Here is a 13,724-nt window from a genome sequence, read left to right as displayed (position 1 = left end):
GCCTAGTTTGTCATGCGTGCATTGTCTCGGGTAAGGAACTTGATGTAATGCTGCACAAATGTCAGCCATAATGTTGTAAACAGGCTGGTGTGGGATTTCCTGACCCCCACACCCTGACTTTCTGTCCCAGGCTAAGGCTGTCAGACCATAGTAAGCAGTTGGAGATTTGTTAGGGGAAATGCCAAACACTGGTCTAGCAGCAATATCGTTATTGATCTGGTTCTGAAGAGAAACTGTATGAAATAGGAGAGAGTTACAGGATATAATGCATGCAGGCATTACTTGACAATCCAAAAGGGTGTGTAGGTATGTAGCAGATAGATTTTTGTCTCGTGTAGAAGTGGCTTGAAGCAACTACACAGTGCTGTACTTAAGAAGCCTCCAAGTTCATTTAAAACTTGAAATATGATGGAGTATCACATCAGAGACTATTAAACTTTTTAAAATTATTTTTGTGAAAGCTAGTTTCAGATAGACTAGTAGGGTAGCATCTGTTGTAGTAGTGACAGTCCTTGTTTTGAGGTCTTATAGGTTGTGCTATAATGTTTTTGCTGAGGATGACACGCTTCTCAGCTTTAGAATAGAATAAAGCCACGGTGCCCTTCTGAGCAAGTTCTCTGTGGTTCTGCTCTGGCTTCCTCATAAAAATGCCATGTCTCAGTTTTCCTCTACCTACATAACCTTCTTGCACACTTATCTGAATGCATGAACTGGTCCCGTTCCCACCCTCAGTGTTTGTTCACCAGCTGGACTGAAGCGTGCCAGTGAGGAATCCCAAATCGCTGCTGCGTGCTGGTAGAGGCCATTCTGTCCTGCTGGGACTCTCAGGCCGTGCTGTAAAGGCCGGCCAAGTGATCTGAGTGGCAGAAGCTTCAGGTTGGAGTGCTTCTTGGAGTGTGTTCATTCCCAGTGTTGTCTGAATAAAGCCCATTGAATTTAAGAGAGCAGTTTTTAATAATAGGTTACTTCTACATGTATTTAGTAATTACTTCCTTACTCTGTCCCAAAGCAGTGTATTGCTCTTTTGAATACATAGACCAGCAAATGTTTCCTTATTACATGAGAAATGTAAACATACATTACGCTTGTCTTTTTGGCTAAAAGTCTGCACAGCGCAGTAATGTTAGTGAGGCCATTATCATGTAGTAGTTATAAAAGACATTATAATGTCTTTCAAGCAGGCTGATCTAAACAGGAAGACATTTTGGCGTCACCCTCTGAGTCTTTGTGAACACATTTTGTACATTAAGAGACTTCTCAGTGCAGAGAGAAATTCTCATGTCCAACCTTAAGGTAGTACAAGATGTGTGATTTCTAACAATTCTACATACTGAGTTGGGAAGGAAGAAAATGAGCATCACACTGGTTCTGTTCACTCTGCTACCTTTGTCCAGTCGATTTACTTGGAACTTTTAAAAACCTATATATGAAGTTCCAGAGCCTGGACAGATCTTGTCAATATACCTAGGACTTAAGTAAGATGTTTTGCTTTTAGTTGGCAAAGAGGTTGCCTTAAATGAATCATCCCTAACTTATCACTGTCCCTGTAACTGTTGTTCATTGTCTGCATGATAATTTAATCAGCTGCTTGCTTGAAGTTACACAAATATTACTAATAATCTGGTAGAGAGTCATCACTTGCTTAGTCCAGAAAAACCGTTTTGTTTTTTTGTTTTTTTTGGTTTTTTTTACTGCTGTTCCTTAGCTGTATCGTTATTTTCAGTGACCTGTTTGGACTGTGTGTATTTGTAGTCTGAAATCTGCAATATTTGAAGATTGTATTCCGTGTCTTGAAGGATTTAATATGTTCAAGATGTATATTAATATCATTGCTGCTGATATTAACTGTTAATTATGAATGTAATGCTTAATGCCTTTGCGCCTTAAAATACAAATGATAGATTAAAGTGGCTGCTTTATTTATTAATGCTTTTGTGTTCATTATATTTTTTCCTTTGATCCCAGTCCTAGTAATTCCTTGACAGTACCATCCAGCTGATGGAGTCCCACTAAGGCCTGCCTTGCCTTCTGAGTAAAGGTTTCAGGAACTTTAGGTACTACCACACAGTCTGTTCCCCTGCACGGCTGCTGACACACATACGTGTGCTTCTGCCTTCCTTGGGAGATGAACATGTGAACCTAAACAGCAAGGCCAGAGGCACTGATTAGATGCAGTACGTTTTGTTGCAGTAGGATTTACTTGTCCAGCTCTCATGCAAAAGAAAATAAAAATCTGAAATACAGATGAGCTTAACTGGCAAGAAAATATATAGGCAAAGTGACACTAGGTTAGCTGCTCTGCTTTTAAGGTGCTTTGCATTTCCTGTGCTGTTCTGAATTGATAAATGTCTTGTGTTTCATTATAGGTGCATATTTATTCTCTTGGTATGACACTCTTCTGGGGAGCTGACCATGAAGTACCTCAAAGCCAAGTAAGTTTGAATTTGGTTTTGTTTAATATCACAGTCTCAGACTTGATAGTGTGACCACTTCAACATCAATTAACATGACACGATGTCCTTGTGGGATGCAGAAGAGTGTGGCTTCCTTGCTCTACTTGGAGCTTTTCCTTGTGGTGTGTACCACTATTGTCACCTTGCAGAAAGAAGGTGCTGATAGAACGTGTCTGTCCGTTTCCATGTGGGTAGGTCTGGGTTAGTCCATCCTGTAGTGTTACAGGCAGAAAAACAACAGTTAATGCTGCTGAAAAATACTTTTGTTTCAGGCTTATGTATAAAAATAAACATTTAAGTAACATCGTTGATTTACTCATAATAAAGCAACTCGTGATCTCTGCTGCTGTAATTTCAGTGAGTCTGGAATTGGCACGTGCTAATACTTGCCTTGCGCAACGTCCAAGAAAAAGGGTATGAATTGCTTGGAAGAGGGAGTAGACTTGCTACTGACTTGTCAGCCGCTGCAGACACAGTCGCAGACTGCTTAGAGCTGAATGTTATTGCTCAAGAGGTTATCTCCCACACCCAGCAGAACGCCTTCACTTAGTTGAGGAAAGAGTCTGGAATGCCTAATTCGTCATCTGCCTGGGTGCTCCCACCTGCTCCCAGCTCAGCTGTTTGAAGGCATTATCCAAAAGGGTGAAAAGTAGGTGAAACGCACAGAGGGAGCATTTAATGAGAGACTTGGTGTCGAGGGATTTGACAGAGCATCGTGCAGCTCGGGGAGCTGAGCTATTTCTGTTTCATGGTTTGGTTCAGTCCTGTTTATTGGCGTTATGTTTAAGGGTAAGGAAGGAAATTTTGGAAGGCTTTGGGAGTTAAAGTGCTCGGTTTCTAAAATTTTCTGTACCAGAGTAGTAGTTGGGTTCTTAGTCCTCCTGCTTTGGAAATAGCTGCCTGAATGCAGAAGTCTCAAAATTTGATGCTGACAGTTATAGGGATACTTCTTGGTGTAGTCTACCATGTCTGTCCCCCAAACTCCACTGTTTTCTTAGACAGTTATCCCCCTTTGCTCACCTGCTTTGTAAGGGATGAAGGGAGCAGTATTGAGCCAGTAGCAGGAGAATGGCTTGAGATAGGCGCTCAGCAGAAGGTAGGTAGGAATTAATTTTCTTCCATTTTTTTTTTCCTTCCTTTAGTATTATATTGTAGCAACAGTCTTACAGTAATGCAGCTGGAAGAAATGCTTTCACAGTGCTTTCTCTCACTGTTTTTCTAAAGTATGGTGTAGTAAGGTATGTCTGGAAAGAAAGGGGGGAGCAGAAGTACAGAATTTTTCATCAAATGTTCTGGTGCTCTGCCCTGTGGAGGTAGTAGAGGCAAAAAGACAGGCTGTGTATGGCATAGTGTTTACGTGTTAGTTTGTATGTGTGGAATTTCACTTTGTTTTATTTGTCTGCATTTGGTGGTTGATGGGCTGCTTCTCTGCTGGGAATTTGGTTGAACTGCAAGAATGATTTGTATGATTTGGGAGAAGTGCTGAAAAAACAGGTGGGAAAAGCCTACGTTAGTTATACCAGGGTGATCCAGAAGAGTTATTTATGGCACAACTTAAAAAATAAAAAAAATCAGGAGCACTAACGCAGGAAAGGTGGGAAGAGTGTCATGTCTTAAAGTGCTCTATGTCAAAAAGCACGCAACAGAGCTTGTGCTTTGTAGATAACCCCACGTGTTGGGACAGTGGCACAGGGCGGAAGCTGAGACCTCAAGTGCTGGTGGCACCTGAAAACAGGTGTTATCTCTGACCATTGCGCACCCTGTAGAGTCGTATTCCACTGGCAATGTGCTGGATTAACTGGCTGGGGAGAGGAGAATCAAACCTAGACCGTTCTAGGTTGTTCCTAGAATGTTCCACCATATGAGCATTGTTCTGCAGTGACAAAGCTTTGGTTTTTAAACTAGTTGGCTTTCCTGCTTGAGACCTTACTTCTTCATTGATAACGTTTGGTGGTGGCACTGGGCTTTGGAAATGCTGACCCAGCTGGAGCAAAAAAATATCCAAGTGTGGAATTCAGACAGGAAAAAAGTTTGGCGGAGTGTTTAAAAACAGCAAAGACCTTTAAGCAGAACTTTTTCACTGGTAATTAAGCCCTTGAGAAAGGAAAGTGGCAGTGTCCTGATGGTACAGATCAGGCAGCTTGTATGGACCATACTGTTGTAGGAGCCAAATCTAGATCCTGGCTAATGTGACTGTGACTGTAACTGCAACTTCTTACCACCTAGATGGTGACTTCTACGTTGGCACTCACCCGATGTAGGCAATAAGCCTCATAAATAGTCATTTTATTACATCGAATGTCTTTTGTTTGTATGTGTGTGCTGCAGGTGACAATTAAAATTGATTCTCACCTCCCTCCCATTTTTGTTTGTCATTAGCCTATCAAACTCGGAGATCATCTCAACAGCATCCTCCTCGGCATGTGTGAAGATGTCATTTATGCCCGTGTATCCGTACGGACCGTTCTGGATGCCTGCAGTGCCCACATACGGAACAGCAACTGTGCCCCTTCTTTTTCATATGTGAAGCAGTTAGTCAGACTGGTTCTGGGAAGCCTGTCTGGGGTAAGTCTTCGCACGCGTCTGAGGGTTAAGGGAGATCAGCAGGAAGAGAGCTAAGCTGCTAAATCAGAGTCATTGTGCAGTCATTCTTCCTATTGTTTGACCATGTTGCAGTTGTGAGAAGGGGGATTGTTGAAAGGGGAAAAACTCTGAAATTGTAGGAGGAGAGAATTGTTCTCCTCTTGTTAACAGTTTGTGCACTCGACAATTCTTCTTGGAATAAAGATTTCAGCTGCTGTAGCTGAGGAAGATAGTTTTCTGAAATGTTTATCCTCTTTGGAAGGGAAGTAGGAAAAAGCATGAATTCTGGGGGCAAACATTAGACAGATTCCTACTTGAAATGCTGCAAAAATGATGGGTGTGGTGTTTCTTTTTTAGAAGCGTTCTTGACTTTGGGAGAGTCACTGATTAACTGGAAGAAGGACTTCTTAGTGTGCCAGTTCTCTTGCACTTCTCCTCAGCTCCTGGATTGATAGGATTTTGTGGAGGACTTAATTGTCTAATGATGACAAATGCCTTGAACTCTTGTAAGAAGTGAAGCATGCTACATGAAATCATCTTGCAGAGTTACTATTCCTGACAGGCATCCTCTGCCTTCACCTAAACCATCACAGCGTAGCCACAGATTAGTCAAATGACTCCAGGCTCTGAATGGCAAGGAAGGCCATAAGTTGTCAATGTTAAGATTGTTATGTGATGATCAGTATTTAATTTTCCTTGTGTTCTGTTCATAATTCTAACAAATACCAAGGAGTATGCTTTTACTAAAGTGATATGCAGTGGTGATCTTGAGTTTTATCCTGTTCTGTACTGTTGAAACTCTATCTCGTAGAGGTTACACAAATGTAAAAACCTGGTGTCTGGAGGTGTAGCACTGTAGTTGCAAGAAAAGTATTTGAGTCAATAGTAGTCTCATTTAACAATTTGTTTTATCATTTGTTTATCATAGTTACTTAGGCTCTTCATAAATTTGGTTTGGAAGTTCTTGCATGATGTGACAGGTCCCTGTGTTTGTCCTGTGTTCAGCAGAAGCCGTCTGTGACAGGGCTCCAGAAGCAGCACTGAGTTGGAGTTGCAAATTTGTCAAATATGTGAGGCTGTCTGTCAGTCAAGTGCTCCTCACTGCGATGTCCAAACTCTTGTGCAGCTGCCAAGTGGATCTGTCTTGTGATTCAGTGAAATGAAGGCCTACAAGGCCTTAATCACTAAGTGAATACTGCAGTGAAGATCTAAATCTTGAATCAGGCCGTGAGCTATAGAAACAGCCAGTGTGGAGAACTGAGTCATTCATTTTCAGATTCTTAATAGCCCTTTTTGCTTAGCAAATTTTCTGCTTTTCTGCTCATCTTGTCCTTGTCACCAGGCTTGCAAAGGGTCTCCACGGTTAGCATGACAAACTGACTGACCTGGCCAGCTGAGGACAGCAGTAGTGGTCCTAACTGCACGTGCTGAATCTAGCTGCTGGGTTCCCATACTGTGCTAATGACCAAGGATCAGGACTGCTGGACATTATCCAGTATTGAAGCTTTGCTAATATTCTGATTTTCTTCTGGCAGAAGTATGTCTTAATCTGAGTCGAGGCTTTGCAGCAGAACAAGAACAAAATAGTTGAGTAGAGCCATGTGTTGACAGAACAACAGCAGCATAGCTGTACTTCTGGGTTTTTCTGTGCCTTAGTTAGCCCTCCATGCTGGCTTTAACATTTTAACTCTGTATGTGTCCTTTAAGTTCAGTTTAATCAGAAAAGCACACAAAGACGTTTTTTTCAGAACCAGAGTAAACTTTAGTGTGCCTCTGATCCTGCCTGGGCTTTTCAAAGGCTGGAGGAGCCTGAGCTCTGTAATAGGTCCTTGGGTGGTATGTGAAGCACAGTGAGAGATCCTCTTGCATCTTTTCACTTGATGTTAATGTCCTTTGTAAAGGGCAATACAGCTTAGGACTCATTGAACCGGTTCCATGTTGAGTTGCACAGTAACTGTGATGGGTAAAGCTCTTTGATGTCTCCATCCCACCTCCCAGCTAAGCCACTGTCTAGGTTGGGCTGATTGCCACCATATCAAAACACCTCAATGAGAAGTTTTTGTTACAGCAAATAAGCTTGCTTTTTTTTTAAGTGAATAATTGTGTATGTAAAATTACTACTTTGGGGAAGTGGTGTTTAAAAAAAAAAAAAAGCTAAAAATTAGGAATAAGAACAGTGAGTTCACAGTTGTGAACTTGATTCATACTTACTGCAAAAAAGTCAACCAGTTGTGTGCTAAAAATCCTGCCCTGAGTATTCAGATGTCAGTATTACAGGGCATGGTCTCGCTGGTGAAACCATTTCTCCTTTTGAACATTTGAGCCTGTACTCTGAACTTGAACTTCAATGTTCAATGCTAACTTGTGTTGTGCGTTATTTAATGGGTGCTAGTTTAATGTTAATGTCAGTTCTTTCAGTACATAACTAGGCGTCATTGCCTCTTTTGCAGATGGATCAACTTGCTTGCAATGGAGATAAAAAATTGCAGCCAGACAGGAGCCAGGCTATTCGGGAGAGGCTGAGGGGGAAAGGACTTCCCACAGGTAAGTGCTTTCTTGCAGGGGAGGGTCATGGCAAAAATGGCCCTGTGGGAGATCACGTTTGTGGGGTAGATTTTGCAGCCAAAGAAACTGAGTATTGGAGCTCTTGCTCGCGGTAACAGAGCTCTGTTGGTAGTTCCGTGCCTAACAAAGCATAGACGATGTCAACAAGAGAAAAATTATTTCTAGAAAATACACGTCTTTTTCTGGCTCTGTTCCTGATGCAAGGAACAAGGTGGCCAGAAGTTTTATTTCAGGGGAGGAGAAGTTTCAGGCAACTGGAGGAAAAGGAAGCAGCTTCTCTTAGTTCCTTTATTTCTGCGGGCCCTGCTTTACCTCACTGTAACGTTCCTTGCACATAGCCGCTTGCTTTCCTTCCCAGGCTGCCCAGGGCCCTTCTCTCTGCACACAAAGCTTCTTGGTGTCCCCTCTTTTACCCTTAGCAGAGGTGGTGTGTGTTTGTCACTGTTCTGCTGTGCTTCGGCACTGTGGGGTGGACATGGAAACAAGGTAAGGTTGTAAAGTTGCTTCAGGGGGGTTAGGAAAGAGGAAAAGGGGGATGGAGGGAAACAGCCCTTTTTGGGGAGACACTGCCATTGTTGCCAGCGTGGAGTAAAAGGGATTAAGTGATGTGGGATGACAGCCAATTGCTGGCCAAGGCTTTATTAGATGTTGCTGTTCAAGGTCTGTGGCAGCATCAGCTCTGTGCTAGGCTTTTCTGCCAAGAGTAGGTGTTCTTCCAAAAGGCAGGTCTCATCTTTTTTTTTCTGGAAGAGTTGTGGAGCGTTTTGTGATGTTCCAGTTGGGCCAATCAGTGTCATTGTGAGGCAGGCAGTGCGATGCGATAATTATCTGAGACCTTTCTTGCCTTAAAATGCTCATCTGTAAATGGTGTGCCTTGGTTAGCAATATGGGATATCTTTCACAGATACTCAGCTCTGTAAATGCTAGCAGCACAGACTTTTTAGCTGCCTTATATTAGTTCTCTGCCTAGTTACCACTAGTAAACGTGAACGAAAGCGTGTTGCTGATGTGCTTGAGCTGCTCCCTCTGTCTTTTAGTTTGGTGCCTCCAAAAACAGCAACAGTTCTCATCTCCTCCAGAGTCTCTGCAGCAATAGGAAGACCTCTAGGAATATACAGGGTTTGGGACTGGATCAATTCAGTTGACTGGATTTGTAAACAATAGCATGCCTTCCTTCTTAAGCTCTTGTCTTAAAAATAATTCTTTCCCTGGCTCCCATCAGTTCTGCAAAGGTTGTGCCAGAACCTTATTGTTTTGATTTGTTAAATTGTTAGTTTCTTCTTGAACCCTCTTCTTTCCCAATTTTTAGTTTCATCATATTCATGGTTTCTTTACACACCTTTGTTCTTCTGCAAATACATACCATATTCCTCACCTGGCACTTTTCTTTTGCTTTTCAAGTGGATTCCCATCATCTTCAGTTTAATTAATAATTTGCTATGTAGCACAGCAGAACTTGATTTGAGCACATTAGCATTTGGCTACTACCTCAAGCTTGGTCATTTCCATACTCTCATTTCCATCATCTATTCTGCTTTTGATCCCATGATTATCATAAATTGCCTGTTTTGAGAATGGTCAGAATGAATATTTGTTTCATTTTGGAGGCATAGCAAGGCTGTTTTTAAACTCTGTTCTCACTGTACTAGCAACCCTAATTTTTTCTTTACTTTGTTCTCTTGCTAATACAGCTGAAAAGTCTTTTGCTCTTCTGCTTTTATTTTTCTTAGAAAATGCTCTTGTTGAAGTCTGTGTGTGCTTTGAGGTTTTTTACTTTTCTGTGTGTTTTTCTTACAACTTTCTGGTTAAGCTATTTAGCAGATGATTTTCTTTTTAATCTCCAGAAGTCATGTTTGTTCCCAAAGTCTTAACTGTAAAATAACGTCTCTTTAATGCCTGAAACATTTTCTGATGACTATGCCTTTTGCTTACAGAGTATAGACTAGATGATCTAATTGGCGTTTTCCTACTGTATCCTCTTACTTCATAAAATGTCATGGCCAGGATACTCTTTCCTCTTATCCTTACTTTCTTTGAATCACTTAGTATGTATGACGGTGCTTCTGAGATGTTTGAGAGGCATTGCTTTTTATTTTAATTAATGCAACGTTCAGTTAGTATGCAGTGTCTGGGTCACCGAAGGGCTGTGGAGGTGGAAGTCTGGCTGCTGGGTGCTCTCTTGCCTTCTGGCTCTGCCTGAGATTGCCACAGTGCCAGGCAGAACAGGTTCCCTGCAGTGTGTGTGCTTGTGAAATTACCAGCTCGGAGAGGTCTGCCTGAACAAAGGGTTCTCTCAGACTGAGGTGTCCAGCTGAGTCAGCTGCTACAGACCAGGACACTGTGGGTTGTTCTTTTTGCCGTTGTTGTCTTGTTTTGTTTTAGGTTCTGCCCATTCCAACTTGTTTCAGTTTCCCTGTATCACATTAATTACCTGTGGAACTCTGTTTACTTTATCTCTTTCCCTAAAGGGCTTAAAACCATCTTAGTCGCCCCCGCAGACATTTCCATTTCAACATCTGACTTCAGTCCCATTCCCTGGTCCTTTTATGTTTTGATTTTTTTACTAGCATCATCTTAATTCTCAGTCCTTCCATCTTCGATATATGCCTTCATCTCACTTTGCTGAGCCCTCAGGGAATACAGACCATCAGAAACATATGGAACAAGACATCCACGTAACCAAATGAGCTTTAGCTATCTTCAGTTCCACATGGCATACTTATTGAATCATATGTTTGAAAGTTAGGGTGGTCCCAGTGAAAAGGGTGTCTGATATTAATGAGTGATAGCTCTCATTTGATCCAGGGCTATCTAACTCTTTGTTTTATTTATGGATTTACAATGAATGCAGGAGTATCAAAATGTTGCTGCATCTAACTTCAGATTGATGATCGGTCATGTTGAGTTAACGAATATAGAGATGGTTCAGCTGAAGAGAGATGTGCTCCTCATTTTGGTCTTTGAAAGACTTAAATGTGAACTTTAAGATCAGCTTTGCAAATCTCGGTCATCCAAAATTACAGTTGCTAGGGCTTTTTATTGGCTTAGGACAAATGTTTTGAAACATTTTTCCACTTGTTGAAATTAGGTATTTTGTTCTCCTGTATGCCAAGGTTGGCTGTTGTCAGTTATTTATTTCTGTCTTTACATCTTAAGTACAATTATTAAATTATTAAATAGCTTCATGCTAATATTCTCCCCAATTAAATTTTTTTTCTGTCTCTTTCATGACTCACTTTCTGTGGTTATTTTGGTGAATGAGCTTTATGGCAGGGCAGACTGCAGAAGTAATTCATTCTAAATTAATATTACAGAATGTTTGCTTTTAGTCAAGTCATACTCAGAGCACAATATTTAGGAACTGACTTAGCCAGCAGAAATAGAAACAGTAAAACCTGGAGTGAGTCATCTGAACATATGAGTTATTAGTGTTTCCTGTTCAAAACACTGTCGACCTTAAGAGTTTCCAAGAATTATTTGTGGAAGTTGTTTGATAAGATTCTTTTGGGGTGACAAAAGAGCAAGTAATTTTCAAACTCTTCCAAATGTAAAGCAAGAATTAATTCACCCCACTACTGTTTTTGCTAAAAAACATAGCATTCATCCCTTAAAAGAACGTAGCCTATTTAAAACTTGGTTGAAATCTCCGTAACTTAACCAGGCCTGGGAGTCTGCTTCCCAGCTCTCAAATAAATGAAATCTTGCCCCAGAGAACTATTGCTGTGTCTCCTTGTGTGTTTACTTATTAAGTTCCATCTTGTGTTTGGGATCTGTCTGCATCAAGAGCAGACCTTTGAAAACATACTTGTCTTTTCAAGAAATTTAGCTGCCATGTTTCATAACCTTGCTTTCCTATCACAGTGCTCTCCAGTGGGACCTTGACTCCTACATCATGGAGTCCGTCCCAAACGAACTTCGTGTGTTAAAGTGCTGCAGTTTGAGCCGTCAAATTTCCAACCTTCATCTCTGCCAAAAGAATGTATGCCACCTCATTCTGCTTGTGATGACTTTAAAGTATCATCCATGTTCACTTTATCTCTGCATAATAGGAAAGTGGAAAGAGGGAACAAAATTTGAAGTGTTGATGAAGTGCCTGTTTAATTAGACTACATACTCTGTTAAGTGCAGCAAAAATCATAGGTTTTGTAAACCAAATAAAAGATCCTAAGGCTCCACGAAATCCTTTTAATTTTAACAGGAATACTAATGTTCAGTTAGCTCTCTCCAGAATATTTATTGCTTTTATGGCTGCCCAGCAAAAACTCACAGGAAAGAGAAAATAAGCCATTTTGATTTTGATCCAGTGAAATTAATTGCGGATTATATTTTAGTACCCAATCTTGATGAAAATGCAGCTTTTAGTCTATAAAGAAAGAGTTTATAGTGATCACCTCCACATGTGAACTGAAACAGATTTAATTTTCTTGCTAAATCCAAGCACAAAGCTTTCGCTTACCAAAAAAAAAAAAAAAAAGAACTTTATTCCCTTGATTTGAGAATCTCTTATCTGGCAATCTTCATGCACACACCCTGCCCATCTTCCCGTTATTAGAAAAACAGAACTGAGTAGGTGGGAGAAAAATTTCAAGAGTTGAAAAAAACAAAATAGAAGCCAGATGAAGATTTTTATTTTTTTTTAATCGTTGTTTTGCACTCTAGAAATGGTGTCTGTTTTCTTCCAATACATTTCGTGCATCCTGAAGTTCTGGTGGTCGGTGGTGGTAGAGATCTTGTGAACTTCAGTATAGCTGCTGCTGCTTTACTGAGCTTCCAGCCTGGCAGTGCTACTGAGAGCAAACTTGGAACTCCGGAACAAAATGAGAGGGGACGCAAAGACCCAGGAGTAAAGCAAACAGGAAATGTAAAATGCTGTCTCTGCAGAAAACGAGCCATATGCCTGAGTTTCTCCCGTGCTGTGCCCAAATCTGGGGATGAGAGTGGACCTTTATCTAATTGACTCAGAAATGTGCTGAAAGGAAATCAAACCATAAGCCTTAATAGAAAAAAATGCAATCATACAGTTCCCTGTCCTGCAGAGATGCTGAGGAATAGGAGAGGAAATGCTGCACTTAGGAGGTACAGCTTGGCAAGCATCTCTACCACTGTTCTGAACAAGACTGGAGTTTCTGGAGCTGTTTGGGTTGTTTGATGGAGCAGCCATGCCCGTCCAAAGCTGAACACAGATCCTTCTAAAGGATTTACAGCTTTGCCGCTCCGCACAGCGCTTTGAACAGTCCTTCAGTCCAGCTCATTTCGTCCTTGACAAAGAACACATTATTTTAGGAGTGCTTCAATCTCAAACTTGGAATTTCTCAACAATTAAAAAAAAAAGTAAGAGAGAGGAGGAGGTGCCGTTTCTAGCAGGCAACCCACAGGCCACAGCTGGCTCTGTGGTCTTCTGTATGGCTCACAGCCAGCCCCAGAGGGATTGCAAATCCAACTCCTCCATCAGCTTCCCACTCACATCTGAGAAACTATCCGCATTGTCTTGGGATGAGGATTTTTCTCTGTAGCTTTTCTCCAAGCTGATTGTGTGGGAGATGTTTTTTTAAACTTAGGCATAATCAGTTCCTCTTTTCTGAGCTTCCTGTTGAGCAGTGATGGTCTGCTCTTCTTGACGCACGTGGGCGACCTCTCTTTCTCCCCCCAGCCCAGCACGTGTGCATGCACATATGGGCGTACCTGTAAGTGTTGCTGAAATGCAGCTGGAAAAGGTTTTCCGTTCTTTACAGACAAAAGAAAGGGGCTATCAGAAAGCATTTCAACAAAGTCGAACTGAGTTTATTCAATATAAATAGACCCAGTCTGTGTTTGCATAATGCTTGATCAATTGCCTGTGCGATGAAGGCGTTACACAAATAATTGCAGACAGACTGAATTGAGGTAGGACCAGATGACAGCTCTCTAGCTCAGATGAAAATGAACAAGATTACTGGCAGTGAGAAAGACAGATGGTTTTTAAATAACACTTGTCAAAAAGGGTGTAGTTGCACTGAAGACTCCAAAGGAAAAAGGAAACAGGCCCATGGTCATGTAGTAAATGTAACTTTGGCCTTTTGTGCTCGTGTGGAAACGTAGATTTGGGTTTTAGCACCAGAAGGGATTTTTTTGTGAACTCTTGGT

At 41.3% G+C, this 13,724-nt stretch overlaps 1 protein-coding gene across 5 annotated transcripts in view; it reads left to right on the top strand.

Moving 5' to 3' along the window:
• The window catches only part of PTPN13 (protein tyrosine phosphatase non-receptor type 13), a 109,066-nt gene that overhangs the window by 33,873 nt on the left and 61,469 nt on the right, over window positions 1-13,724 (top strand). For all 5 annotated transcript variants that reach the window (XM_068680525.1, XM_068680523.1, XM_068680522.1 and 2 more), the window contains exons 4-6: window positions 2,367-2,432; window positions 4,833-5,018; window positions 7,487-7,580. In XM_068680525.1, the coding sequence (XP_068536626.1) occupies window positions 2,367-2,432; window positions 4,833-5,018; window positions 7,487-7,580 (346 nt within the window). The remainder of the gene's footprint in view (window positions 1-2,366; window positions 2,433-4,832; window positions 5,019-7,486; window positions 7,581-13,724) is intronic.

This window comes from Anas acuta, chromosome 4 (assembly GCF_963932015.1).
Source record: "Anas acuta chromosome 4, bAnaAcu1.1, whole genome shotgun sequence".
Taxonomy (NCBI): domain Eukaryota; kingdom Metazoa; phylum Chordata; class Aves; order Anseriformes; family Anatidae; genus Anas; species Anas acuta.
Note: the sequence above shows the minus strand (reverse complement) of the source record. Positions and strands in the feature narration are given on the sequence as shown.